The sequence below is a fragment of the Astatotilapia calliptera genome, chromosome 7 (genome assembly GCF_900246225.1).
Source record: "Astatotilapia calliptera chromosome 7, fAstCal1.2, whole genome shotgun sequence".
In the NCBI taxonomy this organism is placed as follows: domain Eukaryota; kingdom Metazoa; phylum Chordata; class Actinopteri; order Cichliformes; family Cichlidae; genus Astatotilapia; species Astatotilapia calliptera.
In genome coordinates this window covers 14,091,730-14,119,622 of record NC_039308.1, presented here as the reverse complement: position 1 = coordinate 14,119,622, position 27,893 = coordinate 14,091,730, and the positions used below count along the sequence as shown (strand labels likewise).

Below are 27,893 nucleotides of genomic sequence, written 5' to 3'. Positions count from 1 at the left end.
GTAACTGTTAAAACTGTTTGAAAAGCTAAGCTATACAACAAGGAGAGATTGAGAATTTCCTTTTAGTTCTCAGTTTATTTGATATTGACAAAAGTTAGTCAGTTTTGTCTGTTCTTCTGTAAAACAAACTAAGATTTATTTTTAGAATTAATATTTTGTTTCTAAGTGGAATTGACAATTTAGTCTGTTTCGTTTGTTCTATTTTGAAACTTAAACGCTTTAGCGGCTGCCTTTTGTGTAGTTTGCAATATTTGCCTTTATTTATCTGAAAAAGTCTCATGTTCCTTAAGTACATCTACCCTGTTGAACTTATTATGGGAAATAAATATTTAAATAAAAACAAGCTGCTGATTATTTCACATTTTACTTGTGAGCAACGGCACATTTAAATCTTACAAATATAGTTATTTGGCTTATATCGTGATAGATATCGTTATCGCCTGAAATGAAAAAAACGTATCGTGATATGAAAAAATCTTATATCGCCCAGCTCTAGTTGTGTGATGGGTCTTGTTTCCCCGTCCCACGGAGACTTTATCAGATTGGGATCTGAGGAGTTCTTAGGTTGGATCAATTCCTTGTGTTCTTTTTTATTTTCCTTGAGTCCTGCTTGAGCAGTTTTTGTTGTGTTGCAGGCAGCATTGTTCTTCTGAGGAGGCTATTGCTGTCAGGGACTGTTGCAACATAGATACTGTATATAATTTGGTGATTAGCAAAGTCCTTTTTTGAAGCCTTTACCTATTGCAGGTAAAGGCTTGTCTGCACTGACTCGTCTTTTCAGGTCCTGAAGCCATCTTTTATATACAGTCCGCAGTAATAGTTAAGAGTGTGGCATGTGTCTAATTGAATGCAGAAAATTATAACCACACAGTCGATGCTGTGCACTTCACATGTGAATGGTTATAATACAGTGGCTTATCAGGTAAGATAAGCCACATATATGGTAACATATTAAGTGTTTTTATTATTTTGTTTTGATGCCTTTTTTGTGACTTTTCTTCTTAAATTTGTTTTCATCAGAGACAGACATGTTCTTCCTGGCAGTTAGCATGGTGGGGACAGATTTTTCTATGATTTGCCAACTGTTTCCACACAGAGCTCGATCAGAGATAAAGGTCAGCGATAAATACAAGTATGCATGGTAAGAAAAAAGAGTTTAAAGTTGAACTAAATACACAGAACTGCAATTTTGAATTTGATCTTTCAGAACAAATTCAAGAAAGAAGAACGAGAGAATGTTTGGAGGATTGACAAAGCTATCAGTAAGTATTTAGTAATAATCTTCAAATGTAATTATTCACGTATGTCATTTAAAGGTTATATTTAATTGAAAATGGTAAAAAGACAATATATCAAATTTCAAAAAAAGAACGAATATAATATTAATTAGTAACATAACTAGAGAGAGAGGAGATTATGCAGCATAGTGGGAAATACACACGCGCACAAAGTTCTGTGTTTTTGTTTAGTTAATTATAGAATCCCAAGTGTTCACAGTATTGTATGTTTTTCCCTTTTTTCCCTTCACATTTTACACAGTTGCCAAACTGAATGATTAACGTTCTATGTGTACATTCTTAAATTTAATTTAAGTTGGCTGATGATTGTTTTGTAGGAGAGAGGCGCAAACTGGACATAGAGTACTTCTCTAAGCTGTTAGAAAAGATTTTGGAATATCAGAGAAGTAAGAAGAAACTGAGATCAGTGGCTGAGAAGAAATCGTCCCAAAAGGGCAAGAGAAAGACAAAAGGTAAGATACTGTACGTCAACGGGATTTCTTTTCTCGTGTGATCATTGTAGGCTGTATGTGAATATTTGGGAATTCTCCTTTAGCTTTTCCCAATTCAAAAGTCTATGTGCTCTTATTCCTTCTACAGCCAAAAAATCGGGAAGGAAACTGAGTGATGTGGAGGAGGAAGATGAGGAGGATGAGGATGGGAAAGAGATCCTGGGGTTGGAAGAGGAGGAAGAGGAAGGGGAGAAAGAGAATGAGGATCTCTGTAATGATGGAGAAATTCCTGTTTCTGACGCTAAGACAAAAAGAGGCAAAAGAAAGAACAGACAAGTTGCTCTGGATGAGGAACCAAATGACAAGAGAACCAAACGAGTGAGCACTGAGCAAGGTACAGGGACTGTGAGCGGTTTTGTTGTTACAAAACATGTAGGTATGTGGTGATTTCGTGGTAGCTACCTTTTGTCTAACTGTTTGTTTGTTTTTTTAAATATTTCCTGAAAATTAAGGGTAATAACTTCCCCCCCCCCAAATCAGTACTCGTTTCCCCATGTTTTCTTGGCTTTTGTTAAAGTGCCACGCCATTTTTATTTTGCTTTTAAATTCTCAGATGAGGACGGCGTATGCGAAGATCCTGAGGCAGAGCTTCCTGACAACCACAAAGACTCAGACACGTAATGACACTAAAATCATATTGCTGTGAATATTATTTTTTTTGTACATATCTCTGCGATTAAAATCAGTTTCTTTCAAATGTTTAGGTCAGAGAAAACTCAAAATGCAAATACAGCTAAGGACACTGCAATCAAGCCAGCTAAACTCTCACGAGGCAGAGCATCAAAACCACTACTGCCTTTAGGCCGCAAATGGAGTAAAAAGCCTTCACCTTGTACAACAGCTAAAAGTACTTCATTGGATGAAGAAGATGAGAGTGTAAGTGGTTGAACTTGTAATAAGGTTATTTCACTTTCTGTTTATAAGCCTTGAAACCTTTTTATGAATACTGGCTTTGCTTTACTGAAACTTACTGTAGGTAAATAAAGATGCATCATCTTTAAGCCAAGCCAGCAGGGAGCCAGTCGGTGATGATATTTCCTCAGAAGGGGAGGAGGAGGATGCCATAGTTAAACCTCCAAGACCTACCAGGTACATGAATGTAATTTACTGAAAAACTCCCATTCTGACCGTGTATCCACTGTATCCAGCGCTTAACAAATTTGTTAGACCACCTTTCATAAAAATAAGAAAACACAAATATTTTAGAAATCTCTCATAAACTTTTTTAAAACTAAAAATTAAATATTTGTTCAGCATATTTGTCCAGGAGTGAAGGATTTCAAACTGAATTCATGTTTGTATTCCCAGATTTCAGCCGGCACACTAGACTTTTTTTTGAGAAATTAGCAATTAATCAAAACAGTTAATCAATTAATTCAATCAAACAAATGTTTCTGTTCACAAAGCAAGCAAATAGCTGTAATTTGACATCTTAATAAAAAAATAATAATGTGCTTTACTATTTTTTTCAGCATTTTTGTAAAGATGGTAAATTTGAAAATTGATGAATTACAATAAAAATTATTCCTTGGCATTTAAAAAAATGACTTTGATTAAAGAGTTTAGACACACTGATGGATTCACCATTACAGAAACATATGAAAATGTTTTTTGTAATTATCAATACTGTTAATACAGGGTTTCTTGTCATCTAACATTGTCTGGTGGGCTGATAGATTTAAGAACAATATTCCTATTGATCATGAATAAAGTGTTTTTATTAGTGTTTCATTTTGTTTTGTAGATGTGGTAGAGTGCCTAAACCCATCAAGCCCTTGACTTATCCAGCCAAAGATGAAGTACACTCCTCTGCATCTGAAACTACACCAGCCTCAGCAGCTGGGTCCACTGCATCTGCTGCTAAACCAAAATCCCAACAGGCAGCCAAGAAGAGAATCCTACCACAGCATGATTTGGCCCCAAAATCCAAAAAGTGTAAACTTGTCACTCTCACAGCTTCTCAGACAGAATTTAGTGACGAGGACAGTCATCAATGGCAGGATGAAGAAGTGGAGGAGGTGGAACTCGCAGGTAGCCCCAGTAAAGACAGCAGTGCACCTGCGTTTGTGCCTGCCGGCCTGCACACTCCTCGTCCTGAGATTAAAGAAGTGGATGAGACAATTGCTGAGGTATGATAAACATTTTCTCCATCACATGCCTCACTAAAACACCAATCATTCTTTTTATTTTGAAATAATTCCCATGACAAACATTTTTATGTTTTGCTTTACTTTTTATTTGCGCATGGTTTTACATTCCAATCTTCCTCTGACTCCTCCTATGCCACCTGTAGCTTGATATCTTGGCCACTATGCCTGATGTTTTGGGCATTTCCCAAGATGCACTTTGCCCCGATTCTGCTTGTGAGCAGGCACAACATGAGACAGGGTCAGCTGAACCATGTGAACATCAGTTGGACCTGTTGATTGTAAGTGACCTATGCTTAAGAAGTAGTACCAAGTTAATTAAATCATTAACCCCAATAACAGATCTGGGGTTAATGATTATCATTCCAGAGCACTAATCTTGAAAACACAATTTTATCTATTATTAAAGGCTCAAAACTGAGTAAGTTCAACCTTTTATTTTTTTCTGCAGTGTCTTTCCATTTTTGTTTTGAATACATGTATTCAGTATGTGGTTGAATTACTTACACAGCAATCAGGCAAAACATTATGGCCACAGACAGGTGAAATAAATAACATTCATTATCTCATCATTGCACCTGTTACTGGGTGGGTTAGTGAACATTTTGTCCTCAAAGTTAAAAAAAAAATTGAGGGCAAAATGTAAAAGGATTTGAGTTTGACAAGACTCTTTTGGGACTTTCTCGGTCTGCAGTATTAGTCAATGAAGGAAGAATGGTGAACCAGCGATAGGGTCCTGATAGGCTCACTGCTGCATGTGGGGAACGTGCATCAGTGAGCCTTGGCCACCAATGACCAAGGCTGGCTTGTGTGGTCCGATCCAACAGATGAGCTAGAGTATGTCATATCAACAATTTAATGCTGGTTCTAATTGAAAGGTGTCAGAACAAACAGTGCATCACAGTGTATGGAGGTGCATACCACAGACAAGCCAGGGTTCACATACTGACCCCTGTCCTTCACCGAAAGTGCCACTTGAGCATCAGAACTAGACCATTGATAGAAGAAGGTGGCCTGGTCCAAATAATCACATTTTTTTTAATGTCACGTGGTTGGGTGCATTTGCGCCTCTTACTTAGGGAACACCAGGATGTGCTATGGGGGGAAGGCAAGCCGCCAGTGGCAGTGTGATGTTTTGAGCAATACTCTGCTGGGAAACCTTGCGTCCTGCCAACCATATGGATGTCACTTTGTCATGCACCACCTCCCTAAGCACTGTTTCAGACCACCTTCATTTGGCCTCATTTGGAATGATAATGCGCCCCGCCACAAAACTAAAATGGTTCAGGAATGGTTCAAGGAGCACAACAAGGAGTTTGAGGTGTTGACTGACTCCCAGATTCCCCAGACTGCAGTCCAATTAAGCAGCTGTGGAATGTACTGGACAAACAAGTCTGATCCATGGACAGCCCAAATTTGCAACTTATAGGACTTAAAAGTTGCTAATATCTTGGTGCCAGATACCACAGTACAGCTAGAGACGTTCTATTGGAGTCCAAGCCTCGACAGACCAGGGCTGTTTTAGCAGCAAAAGCAGGATTAACACAATATTAGGCCTGTGGTTATAATGTTATGCCTGATCGATGAAAATTATAACATGCATAAATAACAATGTGGTTTGTAGTAAACCAGTTCAGTGATCAATAAGATTAGAAAGGTGCCTAAAATGTCATCTTTATTTGCTATACAGTCAACTGTAGATGTACATATCTGTACAGATGTGTACAGATGTAGAAAAGATATTGTAAATGAAGCAGTGTACTGTACTTCATGTTTTTGTAAAACAGCTTTTGTGAATAGAAAGGAGAGCTTTTGGTGTTATTTATGATATGTGTGTTTGCTTTGCAGGATGTTATAGAATTTATTTCTTCAGAACATGCAGAAGGTATGTTGAAGATGTTTTATGATTATTTGCTTATGAATTTTATATATAGTTTTAGATTTAAAGTTCATATTTTTTGTTTGTCTTTTTATTTCAGTATCTGAAGATCAGAGCTACAACGAGGCTGCTCAAACCCTGCTGACCATCGGAAACCTGAGTCACGTCTCTCAGTCGGAACAGAATCAAGTAGACATACGAGATCATGTAACAGGTTAGAAAGACAGAAAAGAGTCCTTATAATGGACAGTTTCATTTGTTGTTAGACTGAGCAACAGTCAATGTAAAATGTGCCATTATATTTAACTGCAGGGACGGCATCAGCTGATGTGAATGAAACCACCCACCTAGAAAAAGGGCTTGTTTCCGATGCTGCTGTACAGGAAGAAAGTGCCACTCCTTCCGTGTCTGCATTTGATCATGATGTCACACAGACATCGGCGACTGTGGCCACTGTGGAACAACAAGTTAGCAAAACAGTCAGTGATGAAATGGCAGTTAAAACCAGTGATGAGCCACATCCAGAGAGTTCAAACAAAAATACTCTACAAACTAAGAGAGGTCACTTTTCCAAAATAAAACCTAAACCTAACCTTAGCCGAGTCTCCAGGACTGTACAATCCAAATCCCAACCAGATATATCTGCAGCAAGGACAGCTGAAGAAAGCCACAGAGAATCTGCTAACATTAAAGACTGTTCTCCAGCATTGCTAAAAGCTGACATTTCCTCTACTGAAGTTAAACTAACAGCAAAGCCATCTGAGAGTCAACCAGATATTGTTGGGGTTGAATCAGTTGCAGAAATCCAGTTCCAGAGTCACAGCTTTTCTGAATCTACATTTGAACCACATAGGGATCAGGCCACGAGAGAGACAAAGTCATTATCTGAGCCCACAGATGAAAAACTTGCTTCCCATGTTGAACCTTTTGAGACTGGTTTTAAGGATCCGCCAAACTCTGACTCACTCATCACAGAGGTTGAAGAGGAGTTATGTTCAATTGTGTCCCCAGCCAAGGAGAGCAGTGATAAACCTACGGGTGAAACACACGCAGGAGAATTATCTGTCACTGAAAAAGGAGAAAGTGAAGTCTCTAATACTTGCCAATCTAGAAGGAGTCGATTACCAAAATTCAAACCCAAGCCAAATCTGCTACAGACATCAAGAACTGCAAGATCTAAATCCCAAACCACAAAGCAGCCTGAAGAGAGAGACCCCATCCCAACGCAAGACCCCAAATCTCGCAAACAATCAAGATGCTTAACCACAGAGGATGAACAACCACGATCATCATGCTCTGCTTCTCCTGAAAAACATGTAGAAAGTGTAGATACTCTTTTACCAACAACCACAGATGGTAGACCGGACTTAGGTGCAGTAATAACGGATTGCGGTCCCTCACAATGCCAGAACTTGGAATCTGAGTTTGATCTCAAAGGGAATCAAGTCACTAATGACACAAAGTCGTCATCTGAGCCCACAGAGGAAAAAGTTCAGTCCTGTGTTGAAACAGCCAAGAGTGTTTTCAATAATTCAGCAACATCAGACTTGGCGATCTCAAAAGTTGAACAGGAGCCATGCATAGAATCAGAACCAGGTCAAGAGAGCGCCGAGAAACCTCCTTCATGTGTTTCACATCCAGAAGATTTACCTGTCAGGCAAAAAGAAGTGAACAAAGACACAACTCCTTCACCATCTAGAAGGAGTCGAATGCAAAAGGTCAAACCTAAACCAAATTTAGCACAGTCCTCAAGAATTTCAAGGTTTAAACCTCAAACTGTAAAATCGGTTTTAGAGAAGGACTTAAGCCCAACTTCAAACATGAGATCACCTGAAAAAACAACAGCAAAGGTGGAACCACAACTAGTATGCACCCTGTCCTCCGAAAAACTGAGTGAAAACGCTGACCCTGCTTCAGTTTTAAAACCATCAATAAATATAGTTTCTACACCTACACTCTCGGAGGAGCTATCAACAAATGAGGAGTCTAGTTTAACAAATGTTAGACTAGACTTGGGTGCAGCAACTTCAGATCAGAGTGCCTCAGAAAACGTGAACCTCTCTGCATCACAATTTGAACCCAGCAGGGATCAGGTCAGCAGCGAGACAAAGTCAGCATCTGATCCAGAAAAAAATATGCCTTGTATTACCACATCTGTGAGTAGTTGTAAAAATGTGGTAGCACCTGACTCAGCAGTCACAGTCTCACAAGCTGGGGAAGCAGGTGATGCAGAATCAGCCTCACCCCAAGAGAGCAGCGTCCACCAGGCTGTTCTTGTTGCACCTGTTCAAGAGTCACCGCTTAATCAAGAAAAGAGTGAAGCTGCTTCTCAGTTGAGGAGTCGTCGATTGCAAAAAATCAAACCCAAACCAAACCTGCCACAAACACCAAGAACTATGCAGTCAAACTTAAAATCCACAAAAGACCCTGTTATACACACGCAGGTTGTGGAAAAACCCTGTAGCCAGACTTGTGTGTCTGAATCAAGTGACTACAGAATGAAAGATGCAGAAGCCCAGCCATCTTGCAGTCCTACCTCTCCAGAAAAATCAAATGAATTTAAAAGTCCTGATGCTTATTCAGTTTCTGAACCATCACTGGAATCTGGCTCTTCTAATAAATGCCGAGAGGAAATATCTTCATCAGAGAGGGAAAAGACAGATGCTGTATGTGGCCCAATGTCAAGCGCAGTGAGCTTGGAACAAAATATCCCACAAAGATTGCGGCGGTTTCCCAAGGTCAAACCGAAACCCAATTTGGGATCATCCTCTAGAATTACACAGACAAAACTACAGCCAGCTGATATCAGTAAATCTGCAGAACATGTTGATACAATCTCAAATATAGCACCAGCACAAGACCCTGGGGACAATAATGATGCACAGAAATCTGTGAAATTGCCAGAGAAAAACCTAACATCAGGACATTGTTCAATAAATGTAGAAGTCTGTTCAGTAACATCTCAACCTGTAGACTCGGAGAAAGAACTGGGCACCTTAGACAGTAAGGATCCCCATCCAAATGATCCCAGCTCTCCTCTTGGATGTTTGGCACAAGTTAATGAACAACAAAGTGAACATGACCATCATTCAAGTAATTCTGAAGTCCCTCTGGTTCCTGTGAACCAAGTGTCTTCTACCCAGGTAAGCTCAATAATGACTCTGTTTTGTCTGGTCTTTAATCCTTTTACAAGCTTTGCAATCAAATCTGTTAATGTTGTGTCAAGACTTGCTAATTAATACAAGTTAATATTATATATCCAATTCTAACAGGGGTAGTTAGAGGTATTCTCCGGTAGTCAGTAGTTTTAAAGTGAAAAAGTCTCTCTTGAGTTTCCTTAAATGTTTCTCTAATTCTCCTAATCCTAGAATACATCAACATTAAGTACAAACGACATCCAAAGTTTTCCAATATTTCAAGAGAGTAAGTCAATCATATATTATGTTCCAGTCATATCACTTAAGTTTTGTGTAAACTTTATATAATGTTCTTCTTAATTTGATTATTTATTTATTGGTTTTTTTCTTTTTTTAAATTTCAGTGCTGCCAGAGAAGGTGCCTTCAGATCCCGACGAACCATTTTTCATCCTCTCTCTGACTGAGATCCCGCTGTCCTCATCAGGGGAGGTGGTGAACAGTGCAACTGAGAACCCCTCTTGTCTTTCTGTAGCAGAGTCATCAATACCTCAACCAAGGTTTGTCTGCTTTTAATCAATTAGCTGTGTGAGCAAGCATGTAGTCTGTTTAGTTTGGTGTCTAATTCTGTGCCTTTCTTCATCCTTTAGTGGTGTTTCTGGAGAGAGTGTGGCAGCGGCAGGAGAGGGGTCTCTGTCTAATGTCCCCATGCCCATGTTCAAAGAGATAAAGAGTGTGACAGGCCTCATCAGTGTGGAAGAGACTGTGCTGAACCCATCTACACTGATTGTAAGTAAAGCTCTAAAGAAGAACTGTTGGCGGTCAGAATGTGATTTTTTTATTTTTTTAAATCTTTTTCACATGCTGTGTTTTTCCATCCATCAGGATCATAACATTCAGAAAACAGTGGATCCACAGGGTAGAGTGACTGCATTATTCTGTCACTTTCAAGCTACTGATTGTCATGCTGATTCATGCTGTGTAACTTTAATTTTGTGCTTTAATTGAGCAGAACATACTACAGACAATCCACCAAAGTTTCCAGATGCCGTGGACAATAATGAGCCCGAAGCAGCACTTAACAAGCAGAGACAAACAAGTATTGGAAGAAGAGGTATGCAGAGGATAAATACATACTCACCAAATGCACTTTAAAAAATGTGTGAACATTTTTCTAATGTGAACATTAAATGTTGCTTTTTCACCCTGTATGAATCTTTCAACCAGCCAAACTGCAAGTTAAACCTAATGCAGCGAGGAGAAAACAAACCAGCAAGACCAAGTCAATGAAAGCAGCGGAGTCAGCGCCTACCCAAACAAACACCACCCAGGAGCCAAAAGCCAGTGATGCTGTCATGGAAGCACAAAGGGGAAGCTGCAGCCGTGATGAGGAGATTGTGACAGATGGAAAAGGCACTACCAGCAGCTTAGAAGCTCAAACTTCACAGAGGCGTGTGAGGTGGGTGAAGAACGGTTTCATTTTGAAAAAATTCACATTGGCTTCTATCAATTATTGAGAAACGTTTAATTTTTCCTAATATCTAACAGAAAACCCAAAGGTTCTCTTTCCTCGCTTTCTGTAACAAAGAAAACCAGCCTTCCACAAAATCTTCCACCTAGCAAACCAGTTTCCAAGCGATCTAAGCTTAAAACGCCACTGACTGAAGGACAACAGTCTTTGCTAGAGCCTGTAGCCTCCACATCACATGATGTCCCTTCCACACAAAGCTTGACACAGACACTAAAAGAAACCCGTCCAGCATCGATTACACTGCTAACACAAACAGCAGTGAACATCAGAGAGACCTGTGATCAAAGTCCCAGGAGCCCAGATCCTAGCACTTCACAGTGCACAGAGGTAAGAAAGCTACAGGTGGATTGAAGCTGTTTTTCCATTCAGTGTAATTCATACACGCTCACATGGAGATGTGCTCTGTTTTGTTCCTTCTTAGCAGGATGACTGTGTGGACAGCTGTGCTCTTGAAGAGGAGCCCACCAGTGTGTCTCAGTACTTCTTAACCAACATTTTCACAGAAGTGGATGAGGGGTAAAAGCCACCTACGTAGTTGGATTAAGAAGTGGAATTTGTTCATCAGCAGGCTGTAAACCCATTTTCAACAGCAAACTAGCATGCATGAATTTTCAAATTTTTATTTCTGTAAATAATAATTTATAACTGAAAAGTTGTTGTTGTTGTTTTTGCTTTTAGTTTTAATTCTTTCTTCACCATACTGATGAATGCAGTTTCACATTTGCAAACATTTACTAGAGTATCAGCTTGTTGAAACAACATTTTAAACCTCCGTTAGTTTAAATATTAAAGCACTGTACAAATGGATAACAACATTTGTGACTCATAGTTTGACTGAAGTGGTGGCAGCTTTTGCTGAATTTTTCATAAAAAATACTTCAAACCTCAGATGTCTTACCTATTTTTTTTTCTTCCTTTTGATACAACTGTGAATTTGTAAATACTGTACATGGTAGCAACTTCTTTTTTTTATATATATATATATTTTTTGTCCGTTCTTGATTAATTTTCAGATGACTTTGACCTCAGGAAGAAAAACACAGTTCGGTAGATTAAGACCATGTACAGTTGTACATTTCAGTGTAAAGCCTTTTTTAATGTCTCTTCTGTGTACTTTAGAAATGTAACATATGTGGAAAATAAAGACAGAAATTCTGTTTAAAAAAAAAAAAAAGGAACCCATTCAAAACAGAATAATCAAACTATCAAAGAGTTTCTGCTGTATGTTAATATGTTTATATATAGTGTTGAAATAGTGACTGTACCACACAGTTATGCACCGTTTGACTTCTTGTTTCATAAAAACACATTGTGTTTTCTACCCTAAGGGTTACATTGGCTCACTGAAAGTGAAAGATGTAATTCTGTAAGATCTGAATAAAAAGTATTACACCTAGATTTGTCTTGTCTTAATGTACATGCATGCTAGTTTGCTGTTGAAAATGGGTTTACAGCCTGCTGATGAAACAAAAAAGCAAATGATAACAAAGATGCTTAAGAATGAGTTAGGACCTAACTGTAAGCTAACATGTTGAGCATCACTTCCCTTACAACTGCTGATCCAGGCACCTTGTACTAACTAGATAATGACAAGTTGCTAAACCCAAGTAATCATAATTTGTGGCATTAAAACTGCTAATCATCTATTATATGTTACCCCAACATGTGCTGCTGATTAGTTCTCATTACTCAAGTACCACTTCACCATTACTTACCAGTTCTTTGTAAATTTTAACAAGAGTGAAGCCCTGCACACTACTTCAGGATCACCTCATTGCTATGCAGTAATTCTCCCTAGTTTGCCACAAAGGTAGCCGAAAATGTGTTTAATTGACAAGCCCTGGTTTATTTTGAGTGTCGCCATTAATTTCATGATAATCTATAACAGGTTGGCAAATATGTCATGTAGTTTTGGATACTGGATGCATATTTACAATGTTCCCTTGTTTATTGTTGTTCCCCAACGGTATCATTGTTCTGAACAAAAATAGTTCTCTTATATTTTATGGTTTGCCCGTGTTTGAATTGCTCTATATTTAGGTGTTTGTGGTACTTATGCTGGAGCTGATGGCTAAAAGACTAAAACGTTTGAGACTTTAATCCCTCATGCTGCAACCTCTTGTAGGGAGGCTTAAGACTGTTTTGATCTCTCTGTTGAGCAACTGACTGCTCCGTCTGCAGGTCCACTCTTAACGCCGTTTCACTCAGCTATGAGATTATCAGTTCGCTCAGTGTACTTCCTGACTCAGCGGTGGTGGAACAGTCCTCTTACGTCCTGCACACAAGGAAGATGAATAATAATACGCAGGTTAGTAAAACCATATTATTTTTATATTGACTGACTTTTAGATTAATGTAAATAGTGATTTGATACATTACTTTTGATGATATCTAAAAATCTAGGTGTAAAATGTAACCTTAATTGTTAACTTCATAGATCTATAAATATCTGAACAAGGAATGATGTCCATGCATAACAGACAGCCTATCAAAAAAACCAAAACAATTTTAAATGGTATTTTTAGCACCTTGTTGCAAAAACTCATCAGAATGCCAAAACTATTTAGCTAGCATGGTGTGAAGTGTGACCTCAAAGAAATTGAGGAAACTGGACCAGCTGAGCATAAAAGAAGATGTTGCAGGCCTAAAAACTATCTACAGCAGAAAACAGCATTCATTAAGAAAGGGGGAATAAAATAAAGCAAAGACTTGACACAGGACCTGAGACATGCAGGTGGCCCTTCAGATGATCCATCTACTGCTCACTGAAACTTAATCAGAAATAAAGAGTAAGAATCACCAATTCTTAAGGAAGAGAATACAGGAAGAAAAGCCGTAGCTATGCCAAACAATGCAAAAACTGGCCTGTGACATTGACATTTTTAGTTAGTTTAGTTTACAAAAACAAATAATGATATGCTGTCAGTCATGGATTGGCCTCCTCTGAACCCAGACTTCAAGATCCTTGAAGCAGTGTGGGATCATCTTGATACAGAACAAAAAGCAGCCCACATCCAAAGAAAAGCTTTGATTGTTCTTCAAGAAGCCCGGAGATCTATTCCTGAAGACAAAGACGTTACAAGAACGCTTGTCTAAGAGAACCGAGGCTGTGATCAAGGATAAAAGTGGTCATACCGAATACTGGCTTTCAAGCTCAATAAAATAACACAAACTATGATTTTGCCTTTATAATATATTTCAATTAATGTTTGCAAGTTTCAATTAATTGCTTAACCTATTTCCCATTTTCCATGCACACATTTGCCACTGTACTATATGTGAAAGAAAAATTAAATTACTAAAACATATTTCTAGATCTGGGAGAAAAACAACTCTAAAACTAGAGTTTGTTTAATTATTTGAGCTCTGTTCATAGTGAATTACACATACCAACAAGGCTTAGACTCAGAAAACATGACTGAATTATGCAACAGTCCTCTGATCATTAAAGCTGTACTTCACCTCAAATGATGACTTGTTAATCACTTCAGAGGAGTGTGAATAAGAGTTCTTTGTCAAACAGGTCTGATAGTTAACAGCAGTAAGTACATAATGATTGGAAATTTACTATTGATAGTCATGCTTCCTGATGTGTGTCTACTCACGTGCACTTTAGATCTTTATGTTGTAATGCCCACATTGTGGAGTAATAAACCAGTACTCTCAAACAGAGAAAAGCTCATTAGGAAATGTGCTTCTAAGTGGATGGTGCATAAAGAATTCCTTGAAGGAATTCAATCTGCTGCACATGCACTTTGTGCTTGAAACACACTACTATATTTATACTTCTCAAAAACATCCTTGTTAACACAAACCTTTAACAAGAACCTTGGCACTGCTTATATATCCAAGGATTAAAGTGATGCACCAACATCTTCTGAGCTCTTATGTAACAGCTGGTAATTAAAGTCAATAGCACAAAATCTTCGACAATGTACATAAGATCATAGTTCTAAAATGATGTAAGATGTAGCCCTTTGAATTCTGATATCATTGTCTTTTCTTTTACACAAATCTGTGGCAGGATACTGCAGTGCTTCAGCACATTGAGAGGGAGGTACGCATGCGTGAAGGAGCTTGCAAGCTACTGGCAGCATGTTCCCAAAGAGAGCAGGCCCTGGAGGCCTCCAAGAGCCTCCTAACCTGCAATACCCGCATTCTGGCCTTGCTCAGCCAACTACAGAGGATGAGGAAAGTACAAATCCTACAAAGTGTGGGATGCAGGTCAGATAATTGAACTATATACTGAGGATGATGTAAATATACACTTGTATCATAGAATAGAAACAAATCATGTTTCTGCAAAAATCCATGCCTCTAGCTAGCAATTAGAGTTCAGCTAAGCTGACTGTTTAAATGGACCCCAACCCCAAACCTAACCTTATTCTGTGTGGTTGATTGACATACTACGTGATTTACTGCAGGCCATCTGACGATCTGGTGCCATGTACAGGAAAAGTAGCACTTTCAGGTGTGTTTTAAAAGATTTCTAAAAGTACTTCAACTAGCCTTTTACATTTCTAACACCATGATGTGCACTCTCTAGACCTGCGAATCCCCCTCATGTGGAAAGACTCAGAGTACTTCAAAAACAAAGGAGGTAAGTCAAAATGAAAAAGAGCATGTGATAGCATCTGGTGCATTTTTTGGTTTACACTATGTGCACTAAATCCCTATGTACTGGCTAAACACACAAAATATTCTTCATTCCCAATATATAACAAGTGTTTACCTAAAGTTCTTACTTTCAGAACTACATCGCTGTGCCGTATTTTGCCTGATCCAGTGTGGCACAGAGATCCATGACACTGACCTGGTGATGGTAGACAGGACACTAACTGACATCTGTTTTGAAGACACTATAATATTGTGAGTCAAGTGTTTTTTATTTCAGTTTGAAAGCTAAGTTTCTGCTTTCTCATCCTCCTTAAAAACACATTCGCAAGCTTTTGTTGAAAAAAAAAAAGTAAATGCATTTTCTCTGTGTGAGCAGCAACGAGGTAAGTCCAGGGTTTCAGCTTCGCGTTGAGCTGTACAGCAGTTGCGTGGTCGATGAATTCTCCCCTGGGGCCATAGGATCCTGGAGAGTGAGACGTCTGGGGGGCTCTTTGGGATGCTCCTCTGGGAAAAAGATCCGTGCTGCATTCGAGTCTGCAGCTGTTTGCGGATCCATTTCCAGTGGAGATGTAAGATCCGGAAGCGTGCCACCAACATTATCACCTGACCTGTTGGCACTGTGAGTATGACACTATAAGGAAACATTTTATGGTGTCGCTTGGAAAAAAAAAGCAACAACAAAAAAAAGAATGATTGTGCAAAGTTCTTTCTTTCTCAAGGGGACCTAAGTACAACCTTTTGGCTCACACAACCCTGAGAATTGAGCATGTCCGGGAAGGTTTCAAAACGCACGATTTATCACTTTCAGCGACAGGTGAGTCTCCTGTCCTGTCATTTCCTCTCCTCTCTCCTCCTTAAAATCTAAATATACATAAATAATGAATCTTTTTAAAATTCCTAATCCTTTTAAATGTTTTGCCAGAGGATAATCCATTCTGGTTGCCTTTGTACGGAAGTATGTGTTGTTGCTTAGTTGCTCAGCCTCTGTGCATGATTCAGCCAGTGATAAGTGGCCAAATCAAAATCAAGGTGACAGAATTTTTTTTTTTTAATTGTTCAATATTGTTATTCATTTATCATTATTATTCACATTATGACTTTTCTCACTGCTCTTGCTCAGCTCAGCTCAGAAGAGGACTGTAATTATTCTGAAACTGTCTATGGTGTCCTCAAGAGGCAAGCCCTTCTCTGTTATCAAAGTCAAGAAGGCCTGGAGTCTGAGGACAATCCCTTGCTTGAGATTCCAATCACAAAGGTTGGTTCTAAACAAGCAAAGTCTGATGAATAAAGGCAGTGATTCATTTAGCATTTTGCCAGTGTTGATTATAATTACACACCAAGGCCACTAGAGTGCACTGACGAATTATTTAGTGGAGAGGAAAAGTGTTGTAAGGGTGAGGAGACTGAAATATTTTGCACAGTTCAAAACAGCTTTTTTAAAATTATATAGATAGCTCTAATTAAAATCAGTCATGTATGTTCAAAGCTAGAGATAAAAAAAAAAAAGATAGCATCTCCTTGAATCCCCTCTTATTTCTACCCTTTTAAAACTAAAAATAATTTTCTGTTTCGGCAGGGAACAACACTGAGATTACGAGCTCTTTTTAAAAAGATGTTGGTGTATCAGAATCACCACTGTTGCAAGGATAGACTCACCACAAGACAGACTAGGTTCAACTGAAGAAAATCTGAACTGCAAACACTTGAGTATAGATTTTCTCTTTACGTGTGAGATTTTCAGGGAGCCTTGTTTTTGAGAAGCTCAATTTTAACATGTGATACAATTAAATGGTGACTTTGTGTTGTGGGTATGCTCAGAGCAGCATACCCACAACACGAAGCTTGGCAGCTTTTGCAGGTGAGCATCATGGAAACATACCATGGAATTTCTCTCTATTAGTTAACAATGACCATTCAGCCTTTTTAATGCAGTATGGAATGCAGTGATGAGCAGTTTATTGCCTGTGATGAAGCCATTTAGGTAATACAAAAGGTATTTCAGTAGATCAGCTGTAGCGTTGAGGCTACCTGCAGTGTCTCAGCTTATTCTTTGTTTTTCCTCCCAGGATACCGTTGTCTGTATGTCTGACAGAGATCCTGCCAATTGCCAGAAAATATACATCAATACACAACGTCAAGGGGAGGACATAACTTATGTGCTTACCACATACACACTTGAAGACACACAGCACTGGAGGAAGGCCCTCTGTCAGCACATCTATAGCATGAGTGAGGCCTGAATGAACTCTTTGTTTCTTTTGCTTGTTTTTTTGTTTTTTTAAGTTCTTTGGGCTTTACAAGCACAGACATTCAAATCCCTGGCATGACCTACCAGCAGAACTTCTTACACAATCTTTACACAGAGTGACGCTGGATTTGCAAGGGAGACGTTACAGGGATGTTTGGTCTGTCCTGTTTTTACTTCAACGAAATTATGAGTACGTTTATACAAGAACAGGGTGTGCACCAAACTAAACCAACAAGTGTGAACACTCTTTGAACAAAGAAAGTTCACACTTCTGCCAAGCTTGCATAATCCCCCAAAATACGATATCAAACTTGCAGGATGATTGTAATGAAATGTTTTGGAGGTGTGCATGCACCAAAAAGCACATGTGCAGCACAGTTCACAAGCCCATAGACATCTGAAACTGATCACACGATTTGTTGTTCTGTTGCAACTTTGGATTTTTTATGATGCTTTTTTGAAACATAAGGAGTTTAAAAACAAAAAAGACAGCATTTATATCTTCATTAAACAAAGAAGGTGCAACCGGTAGGTGAAATAACCTCATATCACAATCTGTTTATTAGTATTCACGTGTATCTCGGCTGTAAGAACTTCTGGTTTCAATTGGATGTACGGAAAAAGTGACGATATGATTTCATTAACTTTTATCGTCTTTGGGCGGAGCCACGGTAGTTGTTTTCCCCACTTTTTTTTTCAGTCTGCATACATAAGATAGTTGATAGTTGCTTGCAGTATCGTGTTGAGGCCTGATTACTGAGAATGTTGTAGGTTTTCATGCCTAGTGCTAAGTTATAGCAGGGCTTTGCCAAAACGTAAAAGTATTATTCTAAGATGCACAATCTTGTTTTTGATAAGGTTCCAGGAGCACAAAAAGAAAATCAAATCAGAAAGTAGCAGCGTGGAAATCAAGTAACTCATAATTAGCTTCATTCTAACTTCATTCTTATTTTTGGGCGATGCTTTTTAGCTTTTATTTTGATAGGACAATGGTGAGAAGGCAGGAAAGCTGGGAGAAAGACTAAATGGCTGCTTCAAGGCAAAGCCAGGCCTCTGCATTTAAGCTGGTGGTTAACTAACACATTACAAGGTTTGCTGTATCAGTGGGTGCAGATTCATACAGTAAATATGCAACACATACAGTATGCCACCTCCTCATATTTCTTTGCATGACTGACAAAGAAAATACAGATTAACATAGTTGCAGTCACACCTGTGTTTTAATACAATAGAGCTAGACAAACAAAGTGAAATTGAATCAAACTCAGTCTCCATTCTTATGAATGGGTGGAGGCTACATATCAGGTTTACAGTCGGGTCCATAAATATTGGGACATCGACACAATTCTAACATTTTGGGCTCTATACACCACCACAATGGATTTCAAATGAAACGAACAAGATGTGCTTTAACTGCGGATTGTCAGCTTTTATTTGAGGGTATTTACATCCAAATAAGGTGTAGGAATTACAACAGTTTGCATATGTGCCTCCCACTTGTTAAGGGACCAACAGTAATGGGACAATTGGCTTCTCAGCTGTTCCTTGGCCAGGTGTGTGTTATTCCCTCATTATCCCAATTACAATGAGCAGATAAAAGGTCCAGAGTTCATTTCAAGTGAGCTATTTGCTTTTGGAATCTGTTGCTGTCAACTGTCAAGATGAGATCCAAAGAGCTGTCACTATTAGTGAAGCAAGCCATGATTATGCTGAAAAAACAAAACAAACCCATCAGAAAGATAGCATAAACATTAGGAATGGCCAAAACAACTGTTTGGAACATTCTCAAAAAGAAGGAACGCACTGGTGAGCTCAGCAACACCAAAAGACCAGGAAACAACTGCAGTGGATGACCGAAGAATCCTTTCCCTGGTGAAGAAAACACCCTTCACAACAGTTGGCCAGATCAAGAGCATTCTCCAGGAGGTAGGTGCATGTGTGTCAACGTCAACGTCAACAATCAAGAGAAGACTCCACCATTGTGAATACGGAGGGTTCACCACACGATGTAAACCTTTGGTGAGCCCCAAAAACAGGAAGGCTAGATTAGAGTTTGCCAAACGACATCTAAAAAAGTCTTCGCAGTTCTGGAACAACATCCTATGGACAGATGAGACCAAGATCAACTTGTACCAGAGTGATGGGAAGACAAGAGTATGGAGAACGAAAGGAACTGCTCACGATCCTAAGCATACCACCTCATCAGTGAAGCATGGTGGTGTAAGTGTCATGGCATGGGCGTGTATGGCTGCCAGTAGAACTGGTTCTTTTGTATTTATAGATGATGTGACTGTTGACAAAAGCAGCACGATGAATTCTGAAGTGTTTCAGGCAATAAAATCTGCTCATATTCAGCCAAATGCTTCAGAACTCATTGTACGGCGCTTCACAGTGCAGATGGACAATGACTTAAAGCATACTGCAAAAGCAACCAACGTTTTTGAAGAAAAAGAAGTGGACTGTTTTGTAATGGCCAAGTCAATTGCCTGACCTGAATCCGATTGAGCATCCATTTCACTTGCTGAAGACAAAACTGAAGGGAAAATGCCTCAAGAACAAGCAGGAACAGAAGACGGTTGCAGTAGAGACCTGGCAGAGATCACCAGGGATGAAACGCAGTGTCTGGTGATGCCTATGTGTTCCAGACTTCAGGCTTTAATTGACTGCAAAGGATTTGCAACCAAGTATTAAAAAGTGAAAGTTTGATTTATGGTTCATATTTTGTCCCATTACTTTTGGTCCCTTAACAAGTGGGAGGCACATATGCAAACTGTTGTAATTCCTACACCTTATTTGGATGTAAATACCCTCAAATAAAAGCTGACAGTCTGCAGTTAAAGCACATCTTGTTCGTTTCATTTGAAATCCATTGTGGTGGTGTATAGAGCCAAAAATGTTAGAATTGTGTCGATGTCCCAATATTTATGGACCCGACTGTACATAGCATTATTCTATATAACATGCTGATACCTGCTACCTACCTGCATTTATTAATGCTGTTCATAGAATCAGATATATTTGCGTGACATTTTTTGTACTTTGTGTTATGGAGAAAAAATCTCTCTTATGTTGAACTGAAATCTGATAAGGTGTTTCAGTTTGTTTCTTATCTGGAAAAAAAGGGAAAAAATGCAATAACATATTTATCTATACATGGGGACGAGTGTAAGGGTTATCTACTGCATCAACATATCGTTCCACCTGTATCCACAATGCTGCAAGTGACATTATAGAAAGTCAAGAGACCAGCTGACGTGTATTTGTAATATTGTACATCGTGAGATGTTTAACGCTTTACGCTGGTATTTCCCAAACGGGTGCCCACGGTGAATCGGGATAGATTTTACACCAAATGCCCTTCTTGACATAACCCTCTGATTTATCTTGTCTCTCTTCCTGGTGTCAAACTGAAAGGGTTTTGTTCACGTGCAAAGTGAGTGCGCTATCTGAGTTTATAGACACCGTTTGGTATGTGACTCTTCACACATCAGTAGACAGAGGAAGCATCAAACAGTTCACATACTTTGTTGTATTATTTCATTTTAGACTGCCATCAGTGTACACTCAATAACCTATATTTAAACTTAAAAGACAACTAAATTCTTCTGCATATAATTAGAAGCCAAAACAGAGATGCAACATTGAACTCCACACGCGATCAGGTGATTTTCCATGAGATGTGTCTAGGGCTTAATTGGATTAAATGACGAGGCCTGGAGTCACCCGGGTTCTTTCTAGAGGTGTCCATGTGGCCTTGTTCACAGATTAACCAAGCAGGGAGGGTCATCAGCACATTTATTTGACTAATCCCACATACACAGGGAGAGTCCTGTCTGTCTTTCTTTGGAAAGGTCATGCATGTAGAAATCATGATCATTAAAAAAGGTGTGTTTCTAAATAAAAATACATTCTGCATACCTCAGGGCTATTACTGTTAATCTTCATTGTAATCTTCTTTTAATAAGGCAACTGCAGAACATGTTGCTGCAATGATATTGTGAGTAGGAGAATGTGACATTACGTCACTTGTTGATGTGAACAAGGGAGTTCTTGTTTGTCAGTGATCTGTCAGTGTGGATTTATTTATAAATTTTATCGAGTTTTGAAAGAAAGTATTCAGAGAACCATCATGTGGGCTGCAACGTGCAAAAAAAAGATGCAATGACAGAGCACCTTGTACATCTAATATGTAATTGTGATTAAATTACATATTATTATGTTAAACAATCATGAACATAATAAATAATGTTAAATAGGGAAAATAAGCATAAGCTTATTTAATTCGAATTGCACACAGACAGTGTGCACACAAGCCAAATCTGAGTGCAACACCGTCATGAAAAAAAGGCCTCTTTGTCTAGATAAGCTTGATTGATGATGCCTTGCAGTTTTAAGAGTTTTTGTTTTTTTAGTGGCTTCAGTCTGCGCTGCCTCTTGTCCAGCAGGTAAATCAAGACCGTGTCATCAGATGAGAATGTCTTTCAATGCTCAAGAATACTGAAATTACTGTACAATGTAAATCTGGTTTAATATTGGTCAATACTGAAATATTGCTTTTTAGCCAATGCAAACAATTATACTACTGATATGCTTTTAAACACCCATTCAGGGCAATAACAAACATGCTTGCCAGCTAATTTCAAAATAATTTGACAAGATAATTGCTGATGTCAATTTTGGATTGAATTCTTTTCTATTCATCTGCTACATAATTGTATAATATTTGTATTATTATTTTTGCAGGCCATTGGAAACAGTGCTGTGACAACCTCATGAAGATACAAATGCCGAGCTCCAGGAAATCAGTAATGACGAAGCAGGGATCTCTATACCATGAAATAGGTAGAGTAACATGCGCAATGACTGAGTGATGCCAGCTTATGCCACAGCCCCAGAGATGGTGTTCAACTAAAATCTTAAACTATCTTACCAGTCATTTGGTTTGCCTGACTTGGCCAAGGACAGTCTCATTCTCAAGTGTTTCACTTCCTGGTTAAACAACAACAACAAAAAAGTAACTGATTTTAATTTCTACATCTGACAGCTTTAATTTTTTATCATTGGATGTTTATTTTAAATTGACTTTAAAACAACCCGAAGAGGAGACATGGGCGCATCCTCCCGCAGGCCCACCACCCGCAGGAGGCGCCATAGGGGTCGGGTGCATTGTGTGCCGGGTGGCGGCCAGGAGCGGAGGCCCTGGCGGACTGACCCCCGGCTGCCAAGACTGGCAATAGGGACATCGAATGTCACCTCTCTGGTGGGGAAGGAGCCTGAGTTAGTGCGTGAGGTTGAGAGGTACCGGCTAGATATAGTCGGGCTCACCTCTACGCATGGCTTGGGCTCTGGAATCAGTCTCCTGGAGAGGGGCTGGACTCTGTTTCAGTCTGGAGTTGCCCCTGGTGAGAGGCGGCGGGCTGGGGTGGGTATTCTAATATCCCCTCGGCTTGCTGCCGGTACGTTGGGGTTTTTCTCGGTGGATGAGAGGGTTTGTTCCCTGTGCCTTAGGGTCGGGGAACGGGTCCCGACAGTCATCTGCGCTTATGCGCTGAGTGGCAGTTCGGAGTACCCAGCCTTCTTAGAGTCCCGGGGGGGGGGGGGGTGCTGGAAGGTGCTCCACCTGGAGACTCTGTTGTCCTGCTGGGAGACTTCAATGCTCACGTGGGTAACGACAGCGAGACCTGGAGGGGCGTGATTGGGAGGAACGGCCTCCCTGATCTGAACCTGAGCGGTGCTTTGTTATTGGACTTCTGTGCTAATCACAGTTTGGCCATAACGAACACCCTGTTCGAACATAAGCGTGTCCATAAGTGCACGTGGCACCAGGACGCTCTAGGCCGTAGGTCGATGAACGATTTTGTAATCGTATCACCAGACCTGCGACCATATGTTCTGGACACTCGGGTAAAGAGAGGGGTTGAGCTGTCAACTGATCACCACCTGGTGGTGAGTTGGATCAGGTGGCGGGGGAGGACGCTGGACAGACCTGGTGCACCTAAACACGTAGTGAGGGTGTGCTGGGAACGTCTAGCAGACGCCCCAGTCCGCGACAACTTCGGCAGAGCTTCAACAGTATTCCGAGGGAGACTGGGGACATTGAGTCCGAATGGACCATGTTCAGCATCTCCATTGCCGAAGTTGCTGCATTGAGCTGCGGCCGCAAGGTGGTTGGTGCCTGCCGTGGTGGTAATCCCCGAACCAAATGGTGGACACCAGAGGTGAAGGGAGCCACCAGGATGAAGAAGGAGCCCTATCGGGCTTGGTTAGCCTGTGGGACTCCGGAGGCAGCCGACAGGTATCGACAGGCCAAGAGGAATGCGGCTCGGGCAGTGGCTGAAGCAAAAACTCGGGTGTGGGAGGAGTTCGGAGAGGCCATGGAAACAGACTTTCGGACTGCCTCGAAGAGATTCTGGCAAACCGTCAGGCGTCTCAGGAGGGGAAAGCGGTGCTCTACCTGCACTGTGTATAGTGCTGGCGGAGCGCTGCTGACGTCGACTGAGAAAATTGTCAGGCGGTGGAAGGAATACTTCGAGGACCTCCTTAATCCCACTGACACGTCTTCTGAGGAGGAAGCAGAGTCTGGGGATGAGGGGAATGACCTGCCAATTTCTGGGGGTGAGGTCACTGAGGCAGTTAAACAACTCCTTGGTGGCAGAGCCCCTGGTGTTGATGAGGTCCGCCTGAGTTCCTGAAGGCTCTGGACGTTGTAGGGCTGTCCTGGTTGACATGCCTCTGCAATGTTGCTTGGAGATCAAGGGCAGTACCTGTGGACTGGCAGACCGGGGTGGTGGTCCCCATCTTTAAGAAGGGGGACCGGAGGGTGTGTTCCAACTACAGGGGGATCACACTCTTCAGCCTCCCTGGGAAAGTCTATGCCAGGGTTCTGGAAAGGAGAGTTCATCCGCTAGACGAACCTCGGATACAGGAGGAACAATGCGGTTTTCGTCCTGGTCGCGGAACACTGGACCAGCTCTTTATCCTCTCGAGGATACTTGAGGGTGCATGGGAGTTTGCCTAACCAGTCTACATGTGTTTTGTGGACTTGGAGAAGGCATTCGACCGTGTCCCTCGGGTTGTCCTGTGGGAGGTGTTGCGGGAGTATGGGGTGTCTGGCCCATTGCTACGGGCCATTCGATCGCTATACAACCATTGCAAGAGCTTGGTTCGCATTGCCAGCAATACAGCAATAGGTCGGACTTGTTCCCGGTGGGTGATGGTCTCCGCCAGGGCTGCCCTTTGTCTCCAGTTCTGTTCATAATTTTTATGGACAGGATTTCTAGGCGCAGCCAAGTGGCGGAGGGCTTTCGCTTTGGTGGCCTCAGAATCTCATCTCTGATTTTTGCGGATGATGTGGTTCTGTTGGCTTCATCGGGTGAGGGCCTCCAGCTCGGACTGGAACGGTTCGCAGCCGAGTGTGAAGCAGCGGGAATGAGGATCAGCACCTCCAAATCTGAGGCCATGGTTCTCAGCCGGAAAAGGGTGGAGTGCCCACTCCGGGTCGGGGATGAGTTCCTGCCCCAAGTGGAGGAGTTCAAGTATCTCGGGGTCTTGTTCGCGAGTGATGGGAGAAGGGAGCCGGAGATCGACAGACGGATTGGGGCTGCAGCTGCAGTAATGCGGACGCTGCACCGGTCCGTTGTGGTGAAGAGGGAGCTGAGTGTAAAAGCGAAGCTCTCAACTTACCGGTCGATCTACGTCCCTACCCTCACCTATGGCCACGAGCTGTGGGTAGTGACCGAAAGAACGAGATCGCAGATACAAGCGGCAGAAATGAGCTTCCTCCAAAGGGTGGCTGGCCTCTCCCTTAGAGATAGGGTGAGAAGTTCGGCCATCCGGGAGGGGCTCAGAGTAGAGCCGCTGCTGCTCCACATCGAAAGGAGCCAGCTGAGGTGGTTCGGGAATCTGACAAGGATGCCCCCTGGGCGCCTCCTGGGTGAGGTGTTCCAGGCATGTCCCACCGGGAGGAGGCCCCGGGGCAGACCCAGGACACGTTGGAGAGATTATATCTCTTGACTGGCCTGGGAACGCCTGGGTGTTCCCCCGGATAAGCTGGAGGAGGTGGCTGGGGAGAGGGAGGTCTGGGCCTCTTTGCTTAGGCTGCTGCCCCCGCAACCCAGGCTCGGATAAAGCGGATGAAGATGGATGGATGGATGGATGGATGGATGGATGGATGGATGGATGGACTTTAAAACAGACTTTTTCACTTTGACTTAATATCAAAAACAGATTGAAGCTACATTTACTGAATCTGTTTGACCACATGGCATAAGAGGAATTTAGCAGTAGCCTGATCTGGTATTACCTGGTTGCACATCCTCAGATGCTGAACTCCATAAGCATTTAGACTTATATTTCTACACCCTGATGTATGAATTAAGTATGCACTGTTCCTTACCAGTGTTTGGTTTGTTGCCAACTTACAGGTGAAATATTTGTCTCTAATATCGCTAGCGTTGATATTTTTGTTGCGACTGGCTAGAGTTGAGGATCCACTCCAATCTGATCTATTTCTGACTTTGGTTCGCTACTATTTGTGAAGAGCATATTCAGAGGGTTGTTTGAGGTTAAAAAACAATGATGTTGCATAAGAGTGATGCAAAACAAATAAGCTTAGTAGCTCAGCCCAAGCCAAATGCCACTGGCATATAACACCTACACTATATTGTCAAAAGTATTCACTTGTCTGTCATTACACGCATATGAATATGATTCTTAATCCATAGGGTTTATTATAATATCAGTCCACCCTTTTCCAGCTATAACCTTTCTTTGTGCACTGGTGCGCAGTCATGTTGGAACAAGAAGGAGCCATCCCCAAACTGCTCCCATAAAGTTGGGAGCATGAAGTTTTCCAAATGTCTTGGTATGGTGAAGCATTAAAAGTTCCTTTCTCTAACTGATGTAATGGTGGCAAAGAGAGAAAGTGACGTAAGATTTGCGCATGCGTGGTACCCTATTGGTACCACGCAATCTATGGAGTCCCTTGTGGGGCTCCATAGATTTGTGGTAATTTTAAAAAGTTTACATTTCTTAGGCTTTCATGTCTGAAGTCATTTAAAAAACCAGCGGCCAACAGCACTGTACACAACAGTAGACTGGTGGGTAATAAGCAGTGTTGGGCAAGTTACTTTGAAAAAGTAATTTATTATAGTTACTAGTTACTTCTTCAAAAAAAGTAACTGAGTTAGTAACTGAGTTACTAGATTCTAAAAGTAATTAATTACTAGAAAAGTAACTATTGCGTTACTAAAAAAAAAGTTTAACCCTCTGGGGTCCAGGGTATAATTGTCCATTTTTGATTACTTTTGATTTTCCCGCTACATTTCACCTTTAAGTGCGCCCCAGGGCAGCTGTGGCTACAATGTAGCTTGCCATCATCAGTGTGTGAATGGGTGAATGACTGAATATAGTGTAAAGCGCTTTGGGGTCCTCCGGGTACCCCTGCCCCCAGAGGGGCAAACCGTACCCGGATCCAGGAGATGCAACCCTTCTCTCTGGGGTGGAGGAAAGCAGACCACCTCCTTATCTGCAGTAGCAGGGAGGCCCCGCCCACTCATATGTAGTGTTGCTGCGTGTTGTTGTAAAGTGCATTTAAAACAAAGGGAGGGCATGGTGCTTCTTGCCAGAGAGCAGCACGGCTCTTCCCGAAAACCCTGACACACACACAACAAAACTATTGACTATACTACACACTAACTACACAAGATTTGCACTAAACGTTGCAAATCTCTCACTTCTCAAAACACCGCTGTCACTCCTAAAACTTCCCCTCTTCTTAAACAACTAAATGCTGTGAGCTGTCGGCTTTCAGACCCGACGGCGTGTGTCCGCGTCCATTTCACTTGAAGGCACATAGGGTGAGAAAGCTGACATCTCACTGATTCTGATGCGTCGGCGGGTCCGCGCTTTGTGTCTACCTCTTTTTGCAGAATCCATTTACCTGTTCTGTTTTGCTGTTTTAGCTGTTTGATGGTGTTTGAAATAGTTTTCTGAGCTTTAACCTGAGATTCTTCTGTTTATGGCAAAATACATGTATATTTAAAAATCGATGCAGGATTTTAATGAATCAATATCGCTTTATTAAAGCTAAAATCAATTTTAATCAATAAATAGATTATTGAAACCCACTCCTAGTAGCAATGTCTCTGTGAATGGTACTCATGGCCATTGATCAATGGTCTTTGATCAATGGACTTCGATCAGTAGTTGTTAATCAATGGTCATAGGAATTTGCATCAAGGAACTGACCTCCCAGCACATTGTTCATTCGGTGGTGCTAGTTTCAGTCATTGTGCAATGTACTCTTTATAAGTTTGGTCACTTGGATGAGTGACAATACGTTTCTCCCACTGAAAACACTTTCTCCAGATGAACTAATCAACCTTTTGGGATTTACAAAATGATCATACTATATTGAATAAGACTGTGACTATAAAAGGTGTTAATGGATTTAAATCAAGTAAGAAGAGAATCATTTACACATAGAAATCTATTCATTCATCTCTTTTTTGCAACCAGAGAAGTCGCCCTGTGCTGGTAATTAGAAA

General features: G+C 40.9%; 1 protein-coding gene across 6 annotated transcripts in view; it reads left to right on the top strand.

The window, feature by feature from the left end:
* The window catches only part of LOC113025474 (transcription factor TFIIIB component B'' homolog), a 36,708-nt gene that overhangs the window by 4,951 nt on the left and 3,864 nt on the right, over positions 1 to 27,893 (top strand). For 2 of the 6 annotated variants that reach the window (XM_026173243.1, XM_026173244.1), the window contains exons 8-38: positions 1,021 to 1,115; positions 1,208 to 1,262; positions 1,616 to 1,750; positions 1,878 to 2,123; positions 2,343 to 2,406; positions 2,494 to 2,665; positions 2,766 to 2,878; positions 3,534 to 3,918; positions 4,083 to 4,217; positions 5,785 to 5,821; positions 5,916 to 6,029; positions 6,128 to 8,958; positions 9,184 to 9,238; positions 9,357 to 9,510; positions 9,601 to 9,739; positions 9,836 to 9,869; positions 9,963 to 10,064; positions 10,178 to 10,409; positions 10,499 to 10,808; positions 10,903 to 10,997; positions 12,663 to 12,789; positions 14,506 to 14,705; positions 14,906 to 14,952; positions 15,028 to 15,081; positions 15,233 to 15,350; positions 15,475 to 15,717; positions 15,818 to 15,912; positions 16,021 to 16,127; positions 16,219 to 16,353; positions 17,165 to 17,327; positions 22,090 to 22,188. In XM_026173243.1, the coding sequence (XP_026029028.1) occupies positions 1,021 to 1,115; positions 1,208 to 1,262; positions 1,616 to 1,750; positions 1,878 to 2,123; positions 2,343 to 2,406; positions 2,494 to 2,665; positions 2,766 to 2,878; positions 3,534 to 3,918; positions 4,083 to 4,217; positions 5,785 to 5,821; positions 5,916 to 6,029; positions 6,128 to 8,958; positions 9,184 to 9,238; positions 9,357 to 9,510; positions 9,601 to 9,739; positions 9,836 to 9,869; positions 9,963 to 10,064; positions 10,178 to 10,409; positions 10,499 to 10,808; positions 10,903 to 10,997; positions 12,663 to 12,789; positions 14,506 to 14,705; positions 14,906 to 14,952; positions 15,028 to 15,081; positions 15,233 to 15,350; positions 15,475 to 15,717; positions 15,818 to 15,912; positions 16,021 to 16,127; positions 16,219 to 16,353; positions 17,165 to 17,327; positions 22,090 to 22,188 (6,891 nt within the window). Of the gene's footprint in view, positions 1 to 1,020; positions 1,116 to 1,207; positions 1,263 to 1,615; positions 1,751 to 1,877; positions 2,124 to 2,342; positions 2,407 to 2,493; positions 2,666 to 2,765; positions 2,879 to 3,533; positions 3,919 to 4,082; positions 4,218 to 5,784; positions 5,822 to 5,915; positions 6,030 to 6,127; positions 8,959 to 9,183; positions 9,239 to 9,356; positions 9,511 to 9,600; positions 9,740 to 9,835; positions 9,870 to 9,962; positions 10,065 to 10,177; positions 10,410 to 10,498; positions 10,809 to 10,902; positions 10,998 to 12,662; positions 12,790 to 14,505; positions 14,706 to 14,905; positions 14,953 to 15,027; positions 15,082 to 15,232; positions 15,351 to 15,474; positions 15,718 to 15,817; positions 15,913 to 16,020; positions 16,128 to 16,218; positions 16,354 to 17,164; positions 17,328 to 22,089; positions 22,189 to 27,893 lie in introns of those variants that run through there. The other 4 variants (XM_026173246.1, XM_026173247.1, XM_026173248.1 and 1 more) reach the window with 4 other exon arrangements.